Below are 22,964 nucleotides of genomic sequence, written 5' to 3'. Positions count from 1 at the left end.
AAGTCATTTGTACTGAAACAAGCCTCATCCCTCTGAGTATTTCCAAGCATGCAGCGATAGAAATCCTCACTGATGCCACTTTGAAGGCTGGAACCAATTAGGGAATCATTATAATGAGGAGCCTCTAAGTGCACGTCTTTTGTTACTCAGCAGCTGTCTAATTGGAGTTGGTGTGTTTCAAAGGGAGTTGGGACGAAGGCTCTTCTAATTTAACTGTGATACACTTTTAAATCAGCAACTCGCTCATGGCTGACATTTTGACAATATATAACACTTTAGTTGTGCAGACAGTTCAGTTTTGCTTCAAGTTAACTTTGTATTTTTAGACTAATAGATACTCTAATCATTTATGGTATTTTATATTAGCTGCACACAGCTTAAAATACTGTATCTCCTGCAGCAGCTTTTAACCTCCCATGCAGACTGTAGCTGTGAATGATTTCTACCTTAGGCTATCCTGTAGATTCTGGAGTGGCTGACTAGTTACACAGCTACTGTATGTACATCACTGATTCTGCTGCAGTCCATGTCAAAGCCATATCATCAATTACACACTAATTTACCCAGTGGCATTGCTATTGAAGCAGCTACTGCCTTGAAAGCATGCACATTGATGCTTAAGGCTTTGAATGGATAATTCATAGTAATTCTTTCCTCTTTTTCTCCATCCACTCTTTAAACATTATATTTCCATGTGTGTGTTCCATTTTAATGCTGTCTTCATTTTGGTCTTTAATGAATAAATCATACCCCCAACCTCCCTGTGGGGAGAAAGATGCAGAATGTAATGTGCTCTTTTTCCTTTCTGTTTGTCTTTTCACAGCTCCGCTGACAGACAAGCCGCCAAAAATTATTTTTCCTTCAGAGAACCAAATGAGTGTCATAGAAATGGCAATAGGTAAGAAAACCTGTTTCATTTCCAACCCTGATTGCTGATTTTCTGTCTGTGGATTGTGTGGGGTCATACATACTGGCGTATGCAGGCTAGTCACAATGACATCGCTTGTGGATTAATAACAGCCACTTTCTTGGAAGTTGGTTTTGTTGTTTTTACTGTTGGTTTGTCATTAGGAGTATGGCAATTTCTTCCTTGCTGTGCATATATATGTTGTTAATAATCGGTTCAAATGGAATTAGTAATGGGTTGCTAATTATTGCTTTATTTCATTTACAAAAACACAAATATAGTGTGTGAGTGCAGTGGCACACTTTGAATATGAAATATATATAAATTTGCTTTTAAATTCAGCATATTTTTCAGAAGGAACAAATTGAGTAAATGTATATTTTTTGAAGTGCTACTTTTATTCACAGAAAGTCCCAAGGAGAGGGTGTTTTCTGTCACCACGTGTGTCTTCTGTGGTTAGATTTAGGCGAAAAAAGCACTGTTGTTAATGTAGGAGAATGGAAAAGAGTAAATGGCCACTTATATAGTGCTTTTATCCAAAGCGCTTTACAATGTTGTTTCTCATTCACCCACACACACTCACACACCGATGGCAATGGCTAGCATGCAAGGTGCTCATCTGACCCATTAGGAGCAACTTGGGGTTCAGTGTCTTGCCCAAGGACACTTCGACACATAGCCGTGACTGGGCATCGAATCACTGAACCTGTGGTCCGTGGATGACTTCCTTACCAACTGAGCTACAACTGATCAGAGTTTTGTTTGTTGTAAAGGTTCATAAAAACAACAGTTATCTCTTAAGGCAGACAACAATCTTCCCCCAACCTAACAAAGTGCTGTGAGTGCCTAGTCAGAGAAAACAGATATTGCACTGCACATTTGGGTATTTTGGCTGAAAAACTTTTGTTTGTAAATATTTTACAATTATGTTCAGTAATAACTTATCTGCAATTTGATGTTACTTTACAACTAAAAGTCAATGAAAAACAAACTTTGAACACATTAATATTACTTGCAAAATTGTATCTGTGTTTAGTGTGTGTGGTAATAAAGTCATATAAAGACATATTTTTAGTACAAACGGTTGCCATGCAAACACTTGGAATTATAATTAGCAGGTTTTGAGATTTCTGACTCCACCTCGGTACAATGGAAAATGAGATTTTCAGTATGAAAGTATTCTATTGAGTCATATTGATCTCCAGTACTTTGCTATACATTTCATTTAGTTTCAGCGCAGCAAAGACTTGATGTAACCAAACAGCACATTTTTTGTTTTTATTAGGTGTCTTCACTTTCTGTGCACATGTTAGAAGCAAAACAGAATGAGTCATTTTGTCATCTGTGTATGGGAAAGAAGGTGATTAGGTAGGTATGAAAGCCTGCTGCTTTCCCCCCCTCTTATTCTATGGTGTACCCCTTTGTTGTATTTACAGTCTACTCATCATATCTATTTTAGTTATCTTGGGCAACATGGATGCAGTTTGTGTTTGTTTTGCTGTAATGAGATGGTAAATTGATCAAAGTGGTCGGTTACTTGTCAGGAAACCTAACGTAATCTACCTCCACATTATCTTAAAATTTATGATATTAGCATCGCTTCATATAATTGCCTCATATTGTGCCTCATGTGGCTACAGTAGTCTTTAGGTTTTCTTACTTTACCTTTTATACACAGGGGTGCGTGGTAAAATGCCCACTTTGCATCTTATTGGTAGAACGTTCAGCTGTTGGTAGAATGGAAATAGGTCATGATGGGGCTTCCTTTGAAGTGAATTTGTCATGGATGACTAACACATCTGGCTTATGGAGGTAAAAGGTGGCAATCAGAAAATAGCCACAAAACATTGTAGCTTCAAATTGATGATGGATAAAAGCTCTCTTTCTGGCTGTTTATCATAGTGGATGATGGTGATTTTCAAAATCCATTACATAATAGTTGTGAAAATGAGCAATCATTTTTTTCAGACATAATATGTGTTGCTTTTCTTGATTATTTAAACATTACAGTTTACTGTATTTCCATTATTTATCAAGGATTTTCTTTCTCTTTTATTAGTCCGTGTTTATGTTCCTTCTTACCTTTACACCAATAGTATACAGAGTCAGCAGCTCTGTCTATGTACTATATGAACCCATTTAATTCTTTGCCCATACAAGCTCCTATCATTCCCTCTCAGTGTTGGGCTTAACATGCTCTTGTCAGCCCCAGTGAGGCCATTCAGACACAGCATATCCTTTCAGGATTGTTGTAGATTTGGCTGAATTTTAATGTTCATTTCCCAATGAAATATAGAGGGATAAATGGCTTCTGCTGACAGTTAATTAAGCAGGTGAGAGGGAGAAAGCGAAGGCAGTATGGAATAAACGAATGTGGAGAGACACTCCACAAGCTCTTGTTGTGGAACTCAAGGGATGAACTGAGAGAATAGAGGGATCTGTAAATGGGGGGCCCCATTTAGACAGTGTGCACTTTTCATCCATTGCCTGCTCCCTTTTTTGTGTCCTAATGGATGTGGTTCCTCAGTTATAATTGATTAAATTTAAAATGCTTGATTAAAACATGTTGTGTAAATGCTGTTCTCTGCCCTCAGCGGGCATGTCTTTCCACCACTTTCTTTGTGGGACAGATCAGATACACTTTGGTTCTGTAATTCAGTCTGACACTTCAATGCACACTGCTTCCACTCTATCTTGTGCAGATGTAAAACAATTGCCTGCTGTCTAGCCAAGCAGACTAACTGCAATGCATGCTTGTTTCTGCTAATGCTCACCATTTGTAAACACTAAACGCAGACAACAGTGATTAATTCATTTAATGCACGAACATGTATTTATAAATGGCCAAAGAAATCTGCTTTTGTCATTTCTTTGTTCTTGGAACAAGTACCGAAAAGATTTCAATCCAACATCCAGGCACAACTCTACTTCTTTAGTCTTTATTTTGCTGTTGTCACCAGCTTTGATTTGTAATGATGCTGTTTTCAATGTTGAGCTGACGTATCATTTGCCTGCCTATCCTGGTATTTTATATAAGGTTAGATAAAATTTTCGACCACAGTGGCACTCTGATTGTGATCTTCATTTTAGGAATACAGAACAAATTCTGCAGTGTTGTGAAAGGCTGTTAGAGTGTTTCTTTTCAACTTTCTCTCAAACTGCTTACTAAATTAGTAATTTGCTTTCTCCTTTTGGAAGCCTGAGTGAAATTTGTTGTTTTCCTTCAAAGATTGTAAGTGGCTCACCAACAGATTATGAAAACAAGAAAGTGTTAAAGGTCAGAGATACACTTTTACCTTGGAGCGGAGCCTTCCACTCAATTTAGGCTGTTGTCTGGTTTGAAGTTATTTCTTTATTGTTAAGCATGGAACGTTCCTTTCCTCTTCCTTCCTGTCTTCTGGATTGTAAAAAAAATACACTACCAAAGACAGTTTGGCTTAGCTTAATGTAAATTCATTTAACACTGACCCTGAATCAGAGGATTTTTGTTTCCTTAAGTTACTTTAACTTGTGCTACTGTGACTCCAACTCAGCTGCATCTGTTGACTCCCACTCACATCCATTACCTTCATATATAATCGTGCTACATCTACTGTTTCAGACTTGAAGCAAATGCTACAGAAGAGCATGAAATTATATCATATACAAAAACATGGTTTCAACTGCAACTTGGCACCAAAATCACTGCTCAATACAGCACTAAACGCTTTTGTTTCTGAATAGGAGTAAATCCCTGCAGCCAGTTTTGCCCATCTTGTGTAACCTTATTCTGTTTTGGTCTTATAGGAACAGACTTGTGTGAAAAATGGGTAAAATTGATGTTAGTAGCTATGGCATTATTTTTTTTATTTTATTGTATGTAGGATTTGTAAACACACTGTCAAATAAGTTTCTACAGCCAATTCAACATATTAATTTCTTACCACTGCCAAGTAATATAAAAGGCATTCTTTTAATTACATAGTTTGAAAAATCATTGGCCCCTCATCTCACAAAGAATCATTGTGAAAACTCCTTTGTTCTACTCAGCCTCACTGTTACAATCTGACAATCTGTACTCTCAGAGGTTGAGCTTCTTCATTTATTAGTTGGTGAATAATAACAGTGTAAACTTGGAAATTTGTCTAAGTTCTGTTGTTTCAATATATGAGCTGAGGACACCTCAATCAGAGGAAAGCCATAATTTTCCTAGATTGACTTAGAGTCTGCAGCCACATCAAGTTAGAATTCTATCTACCTTTATTCTCCTGCAGGTCAGGTTGCTAAAAGACTCCTGTCAAACCAGTCACAAGCTGAAAATCCAAACTGAAATGGGAACTTTCTGTAACAGATTTTCTACTTGTGTATTGTTAGCATCCCGTGTAGGAATGGTAAGTCATTAGGTAGACATGATGAACCACACTGTGACAGCAGACAAAATGTCAGCTTTCACCGCACTGTAAGGATGTGGGTTGAACTCAGTCCAGCAGATGCTTTTGAAATGTATAACCTTTACTTCAAGAACATCACCCCTAAGCAGATTTTCTTTTAGTAGCTGCATGGATTTGATGGTGTAATGATTGGCATCTAATAACATTAATTTGCGTGCCATCCTTAATAGTTAATCATTATTATTGATATCTTGAATTTCCTGCTGACAATATGTAGAGGAATAGATCATGTTCAAGGTAGGAAACAAGTGCCCTGAAGAGATGATATAAATTTTCAAGCATCAGAAAGGCATATTCATCATGTGCAGATTTTTTAGTTTTAGTTTTTTCTCACTTGTAAAATAGAAAAATAGAATTATCAGAATCAGAGTGAGTTAAAGTAATTGCCGCCATGGACCCGCCCACAGCTGCTTATGACTACGGTTCTCTGTTATTTTTTTTACTAGTTTCTGTCTGTTCTTAAGCTTTGAAGTGGCATTGACAATAATAAGCTCCGAACCTCAGGATTTGAATTGCATAAATCACTGTTATATTGTCGGATCTTGGATGCACAGAAACTTCATGGTGCCTCATGGAGTTTCAGGCGTATTTTATAAAATAAACATAGTTTTATGAGTAACCTATCTAGTTTTGTGGATTTGGTATAAAACTGCTCTCAACAAACCAAATCTTTTGTAATTATTAAATGGCCTTAGCAGATGTAAAGTAAATTGCAGAATGTTTGAACAAGCACCAGAGAGGCTGGTGTCAAAACACGTTAAAATTCTGTTAAGTTTAGGACAGAGATTTTAAATATTAAGATTAATTTGGGACAAAAATCCACACAATTTGTCTTGGATATGTGCAGAATTTAAGCTGGTATGGATGAGACTGCATGTGTTTGTTTTGCCCCAAAGGCAGCATAGAACCCAACTCAAGCATTAAAACTATTCAGTAGCCATTATGGTACAGGTACAGATGGTACACACCGATTATTTTCCTACTCTTCAAAGCTTCCTAATCTTCAAAGCATCACTCTATCCAATGCAGTAGTTGGGTACATTCTGCAGGCAGACAAACATTGTCTTCCAGCTCACACTTGGTTAGCTGGACATTATAGTTTCACAAGGAAAATGAGTCTCACACAGCACAGCATTTGTAACAACTATCCCAAATATCACACACACTCACTCTCACATACACACAAGCCATCCCTCTAAATGTCACAGGCTCAGCAGAATGCTCCATCGATGCCAAGGGTTCAGAGGCCCTGGGATCAATATTACATCATTTCTCTCAATTAGGGCATATTTATTCCCCTCAAGTTATTGTACATCTGCGAGTGATCCTATCTGCATTCCTGGCAAGTCTCCAGATGAGCCAAGGCCCTGGAGGAAGGGAAGACAGAGCGAGATAAGGATGAAGAGAGAAGGGAAAGAGAATGAGACAGGAATGAAGGTAGGGGGAGTTTTAGGGCAAACAGTTGAACAAGGGAGAAAAAGTGAGCAGGATCATTTAAGATTCACAGAGGGGATGAAATATGATGGTGTCTTACCTTGGGTTATTACAGATGAAAGTGGATACAAGGCGGCACACTGTCTCAAATGGTTAATATGCCCTGCGGCGTGGAGGCATAAATCCTGAATGTCATATTAAAGAGGGAGGTTGCTGGTGGTGATTGGAAGAGATTCTTGGTGAAGGAATGCCCACATTAGTGTTTTACATAAGCACAGTAATGAGGGAGACGGTCTGTGCAAGCTCTTCATGAGATCTGATTGGCTCGTTGAAGCAAAGGATAATTTCACTCAGTAGCTGGAGAAAATTCACCACAGCATGTTCGCATTTGAATTGTGACTGCCCCCTTGTACCTGTCTCGGGAAACTAACATGAAAAATGGCTGAAGCATTGCTCTCCTTAGCAGAAAATAGCATCAAGAACTGGCCAAGGCACTTGAGTATTAAGATATACTGCCTCTCGTCTGTACCAGCAATACCTTCCTTCTCTAGGTAGACCTATTAATCATAAATTATACTCTAGCATGAAGTTTACGGAAAGTCATGTTTGTTAAATGGCTCAAGCAGTCTTGCATTGAACCTGCCATCAGAAAGGTCTCAAGTCCACTGTCAAGCATGCATGCTTTGGCCTGTATTTTATGTAGTGTATCATAAAACTGTAAATACAACAAAATTTAAGGTACAGACTGACTACACCTGTTGTCTTTATTGACTGTAGACTTCTCTGCCAGTAGATTTATTTATATGAAATTATTTTAGTGGTAAAATCTTACTGAAAGTCCCTGTGAAAGTCCCACTTATGAACAGTAAATAAAATGGATAAAATATGAACATTTTAATTAAAAAGCATTACCACATACTACTCAGTTCCCCCAGTTGATATTTAAGTGTTGTGTTGTAACTTAGGGCATTTTCTAACCTCCAGTTCAAGGGTGCCCACACTTTTTTGGCTTGTGAGTTACTTATAAAATGACCAAGTCAAAATTATCTACCTATTATAAAAATACAAAACATATATTTATTAATGAATATATTGGGAATTCTTTATATACACAATATATGTTGGTGTAGCTTGCACAACTACATGTACCCAGTGCCGCTGCTTCGGTATAGCGATGACAGACTGGGAGATGAGGCAAACGCACTTCGAAAATGACATAGTGAAAAAAAGTCCACCTCCAACTCCGTATGGAAGTGGTAAGTTTTTTGACTTCTTACTTTGTCCAGCTCCCCCACTCATTTTCATACCCTTTCTTAAGTTTAAAAGAAATAAACGGAGGCTATCTCGCTAGCTTGCTACAGTTTTGCAATCAATTTGTATGTCAAGAGACAAATTTCATAGTGAGGACGGATGATGGGCTGACGTCTCCTTTGTTAATTCAATGCGATCTACTCACACTACCTTTGCAATCGACCGCTAAATTGCGATCGACGTATTGGGCACCCCTGCTCTAGTTTGTTTGCTCTGGTTCCAACTAGTAGGCCAGTTTTTAAACTTGTTCCATGTCCATCTTAGTTTGGTTTTCTTTCTCACATAGACTTCGTTTACATGCACTTACCAGAGTACTTGAAATCCATACATGTAGCAGTAGAGTAATCTGATTTCTCCTCCACCTCAAACTTATGGCTCATAGGTGTTAACTGTAACATGAAAGAAAAAGCTGAATTCTGACTTTTCTTTTTTTGTGTGTGTTCCTGTTGCAGCAGGGTGACAGCACAAGGGACGAGAAAGGAAAAAAGAAAAAAAAACTGAATTTATAAAACCTGAAAAGGGGCACTTTTGCTATTTCAACATTCTGTGGGACTTTAGGCAGACTTTTTTTTAAGCATGAGGCAGCATTGCCCTGTTAATGATCTCTCCCTAATTCAGCGTTTGAGCTTTTGTTGCACACATGCAGTTGGAGGAAGCCAATTAGAAACCTGGTTACGCATATACATAGCAAAGAAATATGCTTTCTCTGATAGAAATCTAGCCAGAAAAATCAGGTTCCCCTAATCCTTTATAGATCCTTGATAGAAGTCCAAACACATTCTCAACACAAACAAGACTGTTTGAGACTGGACCACATCAAGTAGAGGGTCTCAGTAGAGTTGTTTTCAAACCCGCCAAGTTCAACCAGGCAAACAAAGCAGGCACCCTCTGTAATCTAATTGACTCCAAATAGAGCAAATAATTTCATAGTGCAAATTTTAACAATTAAGTTATTGTTGGAGAAATACAATCAATACAGCAAGCACAGCATGTTCTTGATGGTTTGCAGATGAAAATACATATGGGTGGATAAACCCAATAGATGATGTTTTTTAAATCAGATATTTAAATACTTTTTTTCATAGGGAAATGTGTATTGTCTCCACATTCTACTGCACGTAGTTGTAGTTTTTGTATTTCCAGCTGCTTGTTTGGATCACGCTGTAAGTTACAGTTCACCACAGTTTAAGATTTAACAGCTGTGGACTAGCTATTCAGGCTGTCAAAGCTGCATTAGTAGTGTGTGAAAGACCTTATGTTTCAGTACATCAGCTGCTTCAGGCACTTGATCTGTCAGTGTTACTCCGGAGCTTTTAGCTTTGTTTTAGCACAGTGTAACTTTAAAACCATGTTTCCTAGGGTTATCATTGGATTTTGTTTTTATTTAGCCCTTCTCTGACTCATGTCTCCAGTGCCTCCACAGAACTTGTACTAATAGAGTGCAGTCTGTGCAGTCTCCATTTAGCTGTTGCTCTATCAACAGCTGTGTACTTCAGATCAGAGACCCCTCCTACAGAAACAGTACACAGACATACACTGCTTGTAGTTGTTTTAGACTCATTATTGTAATGTTGTTTGTCAGTAAATTCTGAACTGTAGCACTAATTCACCTTACAGTCAGGCTTGTTGAAACACCAGCACATGGATTACCAAGAACTGGAAGAGTCATTCTGCAACACATTTGGCACTGTGTGACAGCTTGGCACCTAAGAGCCACCTGCTTTAAATTTAAACACACCTTTATTGCAGCAGTTAAGCACAGTGATGTTTACAGCCATTAGATTGGCCTTCAGGTTAACCTCAATGCAGCAGTGTCACCTTGTTCTAATGTGAGCCACTGTTCAATAACTGCTAGTAGACAGTATAGATGTTAATGGCTACTTGTGATTGAAGAAAGTCATTTTTATTCTCATTTCTTTAATGCTTTTTTGCTGTGCTGCAAGACCAGCCACAGCCAAAATGCAAGCCCTGCAAGCTTTCCCTGCATCATCACTCTCTTGGCAGTTCATGTGTGTTGAACTAATTGCCCTCGCTGCATTTCCAGCCAAACAGGTGGCCATATTGGTTTCCTTCTGGCTGTGTTTATGTGACTGTGCATCCAGGTTGGACAGAGATGACAGTGTCTCCTCACCACCCGGAGCATGACCTTGGTTGGACGATGCTCCCTCTACACTGTCTTTGTCTCACATTGGTCTTCTGGGCCAGCTTCTGATTGTGTATGTGTTGTGTGTAAGACATAGAGAGAGGGAGCATCCTCTGATGCCTAGCCAAAGTGCTAGAGGGCCAGAATAATGGTCAGCAGGGGAGTCAGAAGGATGTGGCAGCTAACTTTCACAAGTGACATATAAGAACACAGGAGCACATAAATATAACGTTATGACACAGCAAAATGCAATCAAAAGCTAAACCTTAGCATTCACACAGCCATACATTTACACTCACACCTACAAAGGCCTTTTCCATCTTACCACTTACAGTTGGTGCTCTCTATTGAGTCCGTAGGCAGTCATGCTACAGGGAATGAGACTGTGTCAGCAGATATATTGTGATTATTATTAGTCTCATAAATGCTTTGTTTCAAGGAACACACAATGTCGCCTGAATCATAGTTGTTGTGAGAAACTGTGTGTCCATACCTTGGTAAATAAGTTGAAGAAATAATATATTGCTATTATTATTTTAGAGTAATAATAGCTTTGCTTTTTGTATTTACACTATCCTTATTCTTAGTCAGAAATTAAGTCTTCCATTACATTACTTCTTGTTTTACTTATTTCCGAATTAGTGCATTTTTTCTGAGTTTTGTGTTAAAACATTCTAAATATGTTTAAACATTAAAGGGAGAGAAAAGTAATATTAGTAATTCCTTTCTGAAACCATTTTAAAAATCCAGACTCAGTGATGCAGGTTTAAATTTTGCATTTTCCTAAATTTGAGAGAATGGGGACACCTGTGATTTGAAACTTCACCAATGTTCAAGCTCTGCTCCCCATGGCTTTAATTGAGGGTGTAAATATACAACAATGCTTTTAAACTTCTCTGACTTGCCTATATTAAAACATCTCTCTTCTTCTGGATAAAAAAATGCCTCCAGATGACACTTGGAAGAACCTTTAGATTTCGTTGCTCACACTATGGAAGTTGTGATCGTGGTCAACCTGCTTTTCCAGAGCTCCCTCAGATAATGAGGTGAGGGACCACACATGTAGGCAGAGCAGATATATTATGCACCATTTTACCAAAATAAAATAATATACATATGTGTGTGTTATATAAACACACTACTGTACCACAGTACCACTGTATCACATTTCCATACTACATATTAGCATATGTGTACAAAAATTCCAATACCACAATCGGAAATAGAGCAGTTTTACTTTTGATACCAGCTGGCATCTTTATTTTTTCAGCTTTGCCATTTTCCTACTGTGAACACACAGTTGAATTCAGTCAATCAGTATAAGCTGTTGTTTTCAGTTTGGACATAACTAAGCATTTTGGGTGAGAATCATAAGTTGCACTTGCCAGTCTGAATTTCTAAATTTTTACTTCACAGTTCAACATGTTTTTTTGGAAGGTACCATAATATTCCAAACAATAAAAGCAAAGTGCTCAGAGAGTGTTTTGTTGTAAAAAGATTTCATTTCTGTTGCTGGTCTTGCTTAGAAAAACCACAGCCACTGTGCCAGCTGTGTTGGCAGCTCTGAGGTTTAATCTCTGAGACTCAGGCTAACCAAGAAGGCATCATTTCACTTTTTTTTTATAAAACACACTAGATTATTTCCTCTTTATGCCAACTTTAAGCCAGATACAGTAGAAGATACAGAGCGTCCTTTCATTCAGCGACAAAGGTACTCATATTGATTTCAGTTATGACACAAGACACAGCGTTCTTTTAAGAGATGTGCATCGGTTAGTGCCTGGTCTATTGGTAGCTGCTCCTGGTGGTTGATGAGTGGAAAATGTATTTTTTGTTTTGCTTTCTAAACATATGTACAAAAAGGAGGCCTTTCTTTTGTCATCACAAGCTGTTTCTTCAGAGTATTACATAGTCCCTGATAGATTGAAGGGAAAATGACATGCAGACATAAAGGGTCTCAGAGGGGGTACCATAAAACATTTGAAATCTACTTCCTCTTCCATCACTTCTTGTCAAACACAGGAAAGAAAACACAGACATCCACACAAAACGGTGTGACTGTCTAAGATTCCTTACAGTATTATGGTTCAGACTAGGCAAACAAGAGTGCTTGGTTGGGGTTAGACAAAAGGTTGTTGCCATGGTCACAGCCGCATGCTTCCGTTAGGTTTCTGCCAGTTTTCAGTCACAATTTGCTGCTTTAAACTCTGCACCATAAAAAAGATCCATTTACATTCTGTCTGGCACACTTGGTGATTTGATTTCATTTTTTAAGAAGCCAGAGAGTTTACTTCCTTGCAAAAAGACTGGCAAGTGAACTACATGATACAAATACATAAAAACAAACAGAATGATAGCTGTCAGGGCAAACAGGAAGAGCTTATCCTGTCTGCCCCCTACCGCTTCTTTGCTGGTCTTTCACTGTTAGTGTCTCTTCAGCCGTTATCTTCTCCCCTCACCCCCACTCTGATGTGTGCATACCTTTCTGACAAAAGTGATACTAGGTCAGCAGTTACATCAGCAGCCATAATTTTCCACATACAATATTGTTAGTCCTGTGGAGTCCCTCTGATTTCTGTAGGGTTCTGTATATGCCTTTTTATTCTGGATGTAAAAGGTGTATGTATATCACTCTTTTAGGTAAGGAAATACTCATCTTCTTTAGCATGAGCTGAGAACTGGTAAATTTGCATCAGTTTGATTAAGGGCTATGTCAGCAGATTTCCACAACATGAAACAAATTACAAAACTACTCCCCCCAACATGCAGTCAAATCGCACTCATCTATAGAAACCAGAACAATGGCTCAGTGTGTTTCCCAAGGCTTTTTTTTATCCTCAATTTTCTTCCCCAGTTACCACTTAGAAGAGAACATATATCAGTGTGCATCCTCCACACATGTAGATGTGTATGTTTTTCTTGTAACAATCCAACTTAAAAAATAATCCCTGTGCAGTTGTACCAAACATTAAGGTCACACCACAGTTACACCAGAAGACATCCTGAGTTTTGTTTATTTAGCAAGTAGAACTTGCCCAAGCTGCCTTACTGTGGGCTTATACTTATAGAGACAAAATGATTATAAGTTCAAGGTGGCATCAGACTATTAGAAATAAATCCATTTTAGAGAAAGAGCATCACTGAGGGAAAATTTGGATTGCATTTGTGCCACTGGGGAAATTTATTAGGTCTACCTCCTAATATTGAGTTGTAGTCCATTTCCACAATCAATAACGTGTCTGTGGCCAGTGGTAGGTAGAGTATATAAGTAAGGTTTTCCCAGGATAAATGTAATTAGCCCATTTCATGGGAGAACCTGGTGGTGCTGATATTTAGGACGCTCTGTTTTTTGGATGTGTGAAAGAAAATCAGCACTAACCCATCAACATCAGGTGGCTTCACAGTCCCCGGGCTGTGAAGTTGGGTGCTGGTATAAAGTTGACACAGAGTGTGTGTGTTAGGGTGTGCACATGTGTCTGTGTGTGCATGTAGGTATCTAGATGTAGATGTGTGTGTGGTGCTCTATTGTATAATCTTCTGTGTGTGTTTGTGTGTATTGTCCCAGTTTACAAGACCCTAAGCTATGACTCATCAACTAAAGCAAAAGGTAATGTGTGTGTGTGTGTATGTGTGTGTGTGTGTGTGCGTATGTGTGTGTGTGTGTGTGAGAGAGAGAGAGAGAGAGAGAGAGAGAGAGAGAGAAAAAGCATGCCTGTATACCTGTCTGTGCCAGTATGTGTACTGTTTATGCTCTGTTAGTGTGTGTGTGTGTATGTGTGTGTGTGTGTGTGTGTGTATGTGCATGCACTCACATCTTATTGTGTGGAAAAAGGAAGAAGCACAGCAAGAATGATTGTGAACCATAGGGGGTTGTTTTAATGCTGTCAGTACTGTTCCTGGTGCCCTTGCATGGACACACACATACACAAAGACACACATTTTTTTCATTCTTTTTCCTTAGTTGATACAGAGATGCATTCAGATAAATACTCAGGTTTTTGGTTATTTTGTGTTACCCATGACAAACATATTAGCAGCAGTACAGTAGCAGTTTGAACATCTATAATTTTGAATATCAACTAATGTTTCTGCCCATGTTAATTTCTGCTCTTTGCTGTGTTTGTTTAGTTGGAGCTTATAGTTCATTAGCCACCATTAAATACAGTTTACAATATCAGTGTTTGGGAGAATACAATTGAATGCAATGGACTTGTTCCAACATAGCAAACAAAAGACATAGAAAACAGAGTAATGCAACATCAGTATTTTGTTAAAAGAACAACATTTGATGTGATAGGAAAGTGGGATAAATCAACAGTGTGATGGCTGTATTTGTTATAAAACCTGCACAGTCTGTGTTGTCCCAGTTTCCAAATGATTCAAAATCTGTAAAAAATAAAATAAAATAATAATTGCACATGATACTTGTGCAGAATGCTGCTTGTGCAGTAAGAACATAAAATGCACATTCATGAATTACAGAAGAGGCACTACTGGGATAGTGGGTACAGGTTCTGAGAACAAAGGGGGTCAGAGGACAAGTGTTGTGTCCTCATGCTATGTTTGCCCTACATAATATACCTGCACAGTGCATACATGATCTACAGAGATTTTAATTTTGGTCATTTCAATATTAGCAGCTTTGCCTTAAGTATATATGATATAAGCAGACTTATATACATTTAGTTGAGTATCTGACCTAAACTATAGTGCCCATGTCATACGCTCCAAAAAAAATATGAAAAACCACCCAATCTGCTTCTCATCAAATCATGCATGCATAGTTGTTTTGGACGTTTAACGTAAGTAAGCATGTTATATTCAATTACTCATTGAATTACTTCAATAGCTTCCGTTCATGTTTTGAGTGAGCCAAATCTTTTTTTTTTTTGTTACTGGCTGTACATTTTTCATAAACTCATAGATTTCCAACATGACATGGATAGCAACAAGTCTGACAGCTGACTGAGAAGCTAGACACACGTACACACGTGTACAGAAACTAGCGGGCCACTTTCACTAACTTCTTCTGAATCTGATAAAAGATTATAGTTTTTGCTGTATTGATGTTTCCCTGTCAGACAGGATGTCCAGCAGACATATTCTGATGGGTTGTCATGATTGTTGCCATCTGAATTTGGCCTTTACCAGCTAATGTTGGTGCTTATTTTCTAAAGGTGGCTAATAATGTCAGCTAAATGTCAGTCATGCTGGAAAAATGATTAGAGTTAGAGAAGTAGTCACTGGGGTGAAGGCATGATTGTCTCGAACTCAGTCCGAATACAGGTCAGGTGGTGTTCATAAGCTAAGACCTGTAATCAGAACTAACTGCAGGTGCTATACATTTTAAAAAGTGAGCAGTACAATACTAATAGTAATTATTTCAGTTTGATATATGTGATTCAATCTCTAGTGCTTAGCTTGCAAGTGTTTAGCTTGGAATTATAGTGATCCCCATTCACAAATTATGCATAAACTTGAGGTAGAATTGAGGTGACTTCCACCTGCATCTTTTTTCCTGAATTTGAAATCTGAATTCACCTTTGGAGTAAACTTCCAAGCCAAAGCTGCCTTATTACTGGGGTGCACTTGTACAGTAGGAGCTCACATTAAAACAACCACATCTTCTCTGGAAAGCTCATGTATTAAGGGCATTCAGCACATTACAGTACACTCATACATCCCCATCCTTTTTGATCCAAAGAAGTGGATGACTCATCAGGCAAGAGGCAGATTTAACACATCCCCAAAGCACAAACTGTAAATACCAAATCAAGTTGGATCATGCTGTTCTGACATGTTTGCAGGGGTCTGAAGGGTTTCCGCTGTAATTTAGACGGCTGCATACATAGACAGCGTTATCATATCTTCATATATGCATGTCGATTTTGTCAAAGAGCATAATGCAGTTTATCTATGCTCATCCAACAGCTGCCAGTCTGCCTGCTGCTCCACTCTCATCCCATGCCTGGTTAAGAATACAAATGGCTGTTACCTCCTACTGTAGGTTGTTTTCTGTATGAAGGTGTGTGTGTGTGTGTGATGGCAGATCACTAGACATTGTGTAGGGGAGCAGTGTAGAGCACACAAAGATAATAGCAAGAGGACAGTGTTTAGTGAATAAGGGTAAACTGCTGCCACAGGCCCACTTTATATTGGCCATGGGGCTTGATTTCATATTACAATATTACTGTATTGGTTCAACACACTTAATGAGTCACATAATTTCTTATGTTTAAATAGGGTTCTCAGGAATTAGACGGCATTAAGGAATGATTGAATCAGTGACCAGCTCTTACTGTAAATTGTTAGTGCTGTAAGCAAGTGTGAAATACGTAAATAGAACTGGGTCTCTATTGGTTGAAGGCATAAAGGTAAAGGTGACAAACAAGGATAATACAGTGAAAATGCTTCTTTAGTGCAGCAAAGATTCCACCTTGGATGTTCAGCGTCCTAAGGTATCGCTCCACCTTACATACATATAGAGGGTTGTGCATTCTCTAGGAGATGCAATTTGCACCAAGACTGTCACAAGTACATCTTTCTTCTTTCATCATAACTGAAATTTACCTAGATTATCGTTAAGATTTCAGCCCCCTATCTGAGTCATCCTCAGGTATATTATTCAGAGCTCACGGGTCTTCAAAGAGGTAGAACTAGCTCGGGTTTGACTGACCATCTAGCATAGCTCTCAGGCTCAAGTGGTTTGTTCTCCTTTAGGTTATTTTTGGGTCTCATTTTTTGGAATTTAAGATTCTGTCCTACTTACTGTATTCCCTAAAGTGAACTTGAGGCCTTTTTCAGCCTCATCCAGATTTTTCTCCTTTTCCTGCTCAGTGACTGCCTGTTGTTCTCCCTCTCACTCTTTCTGACTCTCTTCTCAGCCATCTGTTCATGCTTGTGGCATCTCTCTATCGGTCTTACCTCCCTGCCATATTTCACTCCTCTCATCTAAGCTCTCCCAACATTTTATCCTTGCCTTCTCTTGTGTAGCTTTCTTTTTGCTGCCTTGTCCGTGTTTGTATCACATCATGACAGCATTTGTGGCTCCTCTCTCACAGGCATTCATTGCTTCTCTTTGACTTTCCCTGCTGGTATTCAACAACCATTAATCTTTATAGATTAATCTCTAAAATGTGTTTTCTCTCTGTGTTACTGTTTGAGGAACTTTAGAAGACAACATCCTTCATGTGAGGGGAGCATTTGTGCCTGTACTGTTTCCTACTCTGAGAAACATGCTAAACAGCAGATCTGAATAGGACATCTTTTGTTAAATACTTTGTGATTTACTATAAATACTTTTTTTTTTTTTTGTCCTTTCGGCTTATCCTGTGAGTTCAGGGTCGCAACAGCCGATCATTGTCCGCATGTTGATTTTACACATACAGATATTTCTGTCTTTTTATTAGTTTTTGATACTTAATTCAAATAAGTAATGTTTGTAGTCCATCACAATCAAAAATAACGCTTAAAACTGAAATTTTATTTATAGCTCATGGTGTAGACTTAAACAGAGTTATAGGTTTCTGATGGGTTCTCCATGTTGCTTCTACTGGATATGCATTTATAGAGTTTAGTATATGGTCTAAGTTGCTTAGTGTTCATAAATTTCATATTAGAGATTTAAATAGAGTGTATATTGGTAATTCTATGTCAATTTATTTTATCTGATGAGGATTGACTCTAATTGGCTTCATTGTAGTCCAAGGGTTCTCAACCCTGGTCCTCAAGGCTTCCTGCCTTGCTCATTTTCCAGCTGTCTCTTCCCTAACCACTGCTGATTGCCTGGGTCAGATGTAGTCAGCCAATCACAAACTGGATGATACCAATTTACTTTGTCTCCCCGTAGTCCACCCTTGACTAAGAATCAGCAGTGGGTAGGAAGACAGGGATAATTGGAAAGCAGAGAGGAGCCTTGAGGAGCATGGATGAGAGCCCCTGATCTAGCCCAATCAAAGGTGACAATTTGATCATATTTAAATTTTATTGAACCTTTATACATCCAGGTAACCCTTTTTTGTGTGTACCTTGTAGCCTTGTACCTTGAGGCACTAATTTAAGTAGCTACTCCTTTTAATTACTGAGTTTGAACTAAGCCCATCTGATAGATAATTACTGAACTACCCTACGCTATACAGCAACCATCTTTAGCAGGGCATAATTCGCAGTATCAAAGGCTTTAAATAAATCTATAAATAAAGCAGAACAATGCTGATTGTTGACTAGTACTACAGTGATGTCACTCAAAACCTTCACTGTAGACTGATCCAGAGTGATACTTAGATTAAACAGCAATAACATATACAAAATCTTTACATTCCTCCCACATAATTACAGAAATCCACCAAAATTCAGGAAAGCCTCGGCATTGTAACAAAAGGTAGTTTCTCCATTTGTGGTAAAGTTTCTCATGGGTGTATAAAAAGTATTTGAAATGCATGCTGATTATTGTTTCATAGTGCTGATATCTGTTATAGATGACTTTAACTGGATTTCACTTTTTTTGTCGAAGAAGGCACATGAGAGTTTTATTGATGTGTAATGGAAATATATCAGCAGGTATCTGCTCGGATCTGTTTTGATGGATTATGCCTCGATGATGTCATCAGAGGCATTACAACCTACAAACTCGCATAGCTGTTGCCATGGAGAACTTTTTTTTTCTAATAGTGAAATGCGGTCAGCGCCTGAAGCAGTGAAACAAGTGTGTCAACCTGAATAAAGGCAAAGAGCTGCACAGTAGATTGCTTGAGTGTCTTTGCCTTAGTATACACACACACACACAAACACAAACACACACATTCTTCTCATAGCTGATAATTGAAAACCCACTTGTGTGCTGTCTGGTTTACACTATTCAGCGTCTTGACACACGCAGTCTGTTGACTGGAAATAAATGGGTGCTATTTTTGTGCTCCTTGGCTGCTAAAACGTGCACATGCAAGATCTGTGTGCTGTAGTGTTTCCCCCATTGGCAACAGTTTATGACAGCCCTGAAATCTGCCTGTCATGTGGAATCATTTGAGCATTGTGTTGTTTTAATGTCCAACTGTTTGTGTGGGTGTATTAATGTACATTAATTAATGTTCCTGTATAGATGCATACATGTGTATAACTTACATTGAAGGGATTTTATTCAAGTGCAGTTTAAAATTGCAGCAGTCAAACCCAACTATAACAAAATGCAAACAGATATAGTTTTGTTAAACTGACCTCTTGTATGTTTCTAATAAACCCTATGGACTACACTGAATTGTAATTTCAGAAAATCTTTAATAGAATCTGTTTAGTAACAAAGTTCATTCACTCAAACAAAAAGTATCATTTTACATACATGAATATTAACTTGGGCACTGTCTGCACTTAACCTTTCATTTTCTCTCTGTGCCTCTTTCTCTGGCTTTTATGCAGCCTCGCAGACACACTCTCCCACCTTCTATTCCTCTTCCATTATTGCCATCTGCAGCAACATTAAGTCTCTTTTGATCAGCAAGGGGTAATCATTAATTACACATGCAAGTGCAAATGCACGAACAACTTTAATGGACTGCACTTCCACTGGATTTAGATGCGTTGTTTTCTGAAACGGTTGATAGTAATTATGGCTTCATTTTGTCACACAGTGTGAAAGATAATGGTGCCCAATGTTTGTCCCCAAATCTTTGCTGCAATTATAGCCCAATGTTAATCAATTTCACCACAGAGGCAAACAATGGAGAACAAGCCTCTTATACAACTGAGGTCACGAAACAATAGAGCAAAGACAAAAAGAAACTTAGCCAGGAGTTATTTTGCACTTCAGCTAGGGAAGCAGAAAGAGCTTTCATAAATTGGTAAATATACATTTTATCTATTGTGTTTGGTGTGTGCAGAGAAAGGATTCCCTATCCTGCTCTGCAATTAAGCATAATAACACAAATAAGAAAAATATTAGAGGTATCAAGGAGGTAAGAAATGACAACATTGAAAGCACTAATCAGTCTCCACAGGAATTTGCGATGTTGCAGTCACAACAACCCCCCCCACACACACACACACACACACCTTGAATTCAAAAGAAAAGCTGTCACAAAATGAGCCATTTTAGGCTGCAACAATCACAAAAATATCTGTGAAACCCTGGAGGGACTGACTCATGTACTGTATCTCACATGTAGAGTACATTTTGCTTCTGTGAACATGACCTCCCTCGGGCGTCAAGAGCCATACTTTGACCCTGAGATGTCATCGATACAATATTAGAGGTCTCCAACACCTTAATGGGCTGTTAAGCATCATTACTGTCTCTGTGATGTGAGCTGAAACACGCTCAAGGTTATTGATTCAAGGTGTCGTTGCGGCTCTGTGGATCACAGGACAAAATAGCTACTGATTTAAGGAGTAATAAGTGAAAACGTTTCTATATTTTAGTGTTTTTCAATAAGAAAAAGAAAATATTTGATTATGGGTTCACATTAAAGATGAATATAGACAGAAATAAAATATAGGGATTTTAAGGAGGCTAATTATCATTTTGAGGTCAATCTGGTCATTTGTGGTGTTCTGATATTCACCAGGATCTCCTGGGATATACATGCTATCTGTTTCACCTTGTAACATCAAGGTTTCAGCTGTCACTCATGGGCATGCTGGGACAAATAGTATGAGACATTAAATTGAGATAAAGACATTTCTTTGTGTTGGTTTTCGTTCCATCATGAAAGGCAGTTCCATACTCATTGCTTTTTCTTTTTTTTTTTGAGTTGTCTCACTCCTCCCCCACAGTCATCCTGGGTCAGTGTGCCTTTTGATACTTCAGCATGTTAAATGCACATCTTTTCAGATTTAGCACCCTGTTTACAATCAAGGTCATTGGCATGCTTTACACTTACAGTCTCGGTCAGGCTAAGAGTGGTAGAGGTCTTTCAACAGTTCACAAGCTTTGGTCGAAGTCATAACTCAATTAACATCTTATACAAAACATAAATACACCGGCAGGGCAGAAAAACTACAAAAAAATGACAACACTGGAATGAAAAATCTATATTTCTATAAGTAGTTAGATACAGTATCAGATACATGTACTGTATAAAAGTACAGCTCTAGACATTAAAAATGTGTGAAATTCCAAGTAAGCTAAAGAAAACAAATGACTTTTAAGGTGTTATTTTAAAGATCTGCAATGATTTGATTTCAGAGACTTTTTAGATGCCATAGCTGTTCCACAGTTATGGAGTAATAGCTGCAAAATCATCATAAACTTTAGTCTATATTAGCATGTTTTTAGTAGACAAACATCTTCCCACATATCATTACCTGCTTTGAGCTGAAGTATGTGATACTTTAATCCTGCATTCATTGAATTCCTTGTGCCACAGCCCCCACTATGGTCACTGGAGGCAGTAAACCAAGGTAAAAACCACAAAATCTTTAACGAATAGAATTGTTTTAGAAAAAAATGTTAGCAGACAGTTGCCTTTTCAGTTATCAAGGAGACACAGAGCAGCATAAGCATTCATTCAGAGTCATGGTTTTGTTTTTGGTTATGTGAAAAATGAAAGGCCAAAAATCACATTGTGTTTCTTTTTTCTTTTTTTTTTTTAATGTTTAGCAACCCCTGACAGAACATCTATTTCAAAGACAATGAAACCTCTGCATTAGAAGTGTCTTAACTATGGCTACATGTAAAAATTGACAGAATTTAAAGGACTTTTCTATCGAGCCAAATAAACCCAAAGATAGAAAATTCTGATTAACCTTGGGTTTAGCAGCAATGTTATAATCTTCCGGCTGTGGGGCAATGACTCATTAATGGTTTCCCCTGCTAAAGCAGTCCACACTCTAAAGTTGCATTACAGTATAACAACACCATATTTCAAAGTGATAAGAATTAGTGCCTGAGGTTGGTTTGCCAACTGTACTGTAGGAAGCATAGGTAATTTGATCTGATATTCTGGGCTCTATTTGTAAAATGAAACTGCAGAGTAGTTTTGTTCAAATACGTGATAATGTTCAGTGCATTTACTCTAATATCTCAGTAAACTCCCTACTCACTTGATCATATAGGTTTACTTTACTAGGTTAAAGTATTTCTGCTTCACAGATTTGACCAAAGTTTACCAAAAATGTCATAATACTGCATGTCTTGTGTTGCTTAAGGTTGACAAAACATCCCATTACTGATATGCCCTTGTAGATGCACAGTGACAGTTTGTCTTTGAAAGGTTTTTCCTGAAGCCCATATTATTCTGGGTTTCCTATTGCGTAGAAAAACCAAAAGTGTGTCATTGATTGTTGAGGCCAACTTGCAGCTCTGTATTCAGCCTGTCCTTTCTTTTAAACTTTGTACTTCACATTCACAGATTTAAACCTTCACACCTGGGAGCCAACTTTTGCAAACAAAGTTTTCTACACTGTTTGCCACTGAGCAGCTGAGGGACATGTGACATATTAAACCGCCCTTTGCAGCAGTTGATTAGGGCTGAGAGACTGTTGCTCCTATTGAATAGCTTGAAAGCAATACAATATATATTTAGTGCAGTAGACACTATTATTATTTATTAAGTCAATGCTATGAAGTCTCCACAGAATTCCTCTTGTAGAATATCACATTGAATACCACACTGAATACCACACTGAATTTTTTGTTTCTCCTCTTGAAGAAAGTACCCTCTGTAGACATTTGACTTTCTTCATCATCTTTTTTAACACCTGAGGTGTTTGAAGGAAATTCATGCTGATGCAAATACAGTCAACACCA

The 22,964-nt window shown here is 38.2% G+C and overlaps 1 protein-coding gene across 2 annotated transcripts in view; it reads left to right on the top strand.

Annotated features, from left to right (window-relative positions):
• LOC137108692 (interleukin-1 receptor accessory protein-like 1) overlaps positions 1–22,964 on the top strand; it is a 233,356-nt gene that overhangs the window by 143,926 nt on the left and 66,466 nt on the right. For both annotated transcript variants that reach the window (XM_067493597.1, XM_067493596.1), the window contains exon 6: positions 824–898. In XM_067493597.1, the coding sequence (XP_067349698.1) occupies positions 824–898 (75 nt within the window). The remainder of the gene's footprint in view (positions 1–823; positions 899–22,964) is intronic.

The sequence above is a fragment of the Channa argus genome, chromosome 23 (genome assembly GCF_033026475.1).
Source record: "Channa argus isolate prfri chromosome 23, Channa argus male v1.0, whole genome shotgun sequence".
Taxonomy (NCBI): domain Eukaryota; kingdom Metazoa; phylum Chordata; class Actinopteri; order Anabantiformes; family Channidae; genus Channa; species Channa argus.
The sequence above is the reverse complement of the archived record's forward strand: the minus strand, read 5'-3'. Positions and strand labels throughout refer to the sequence as shown.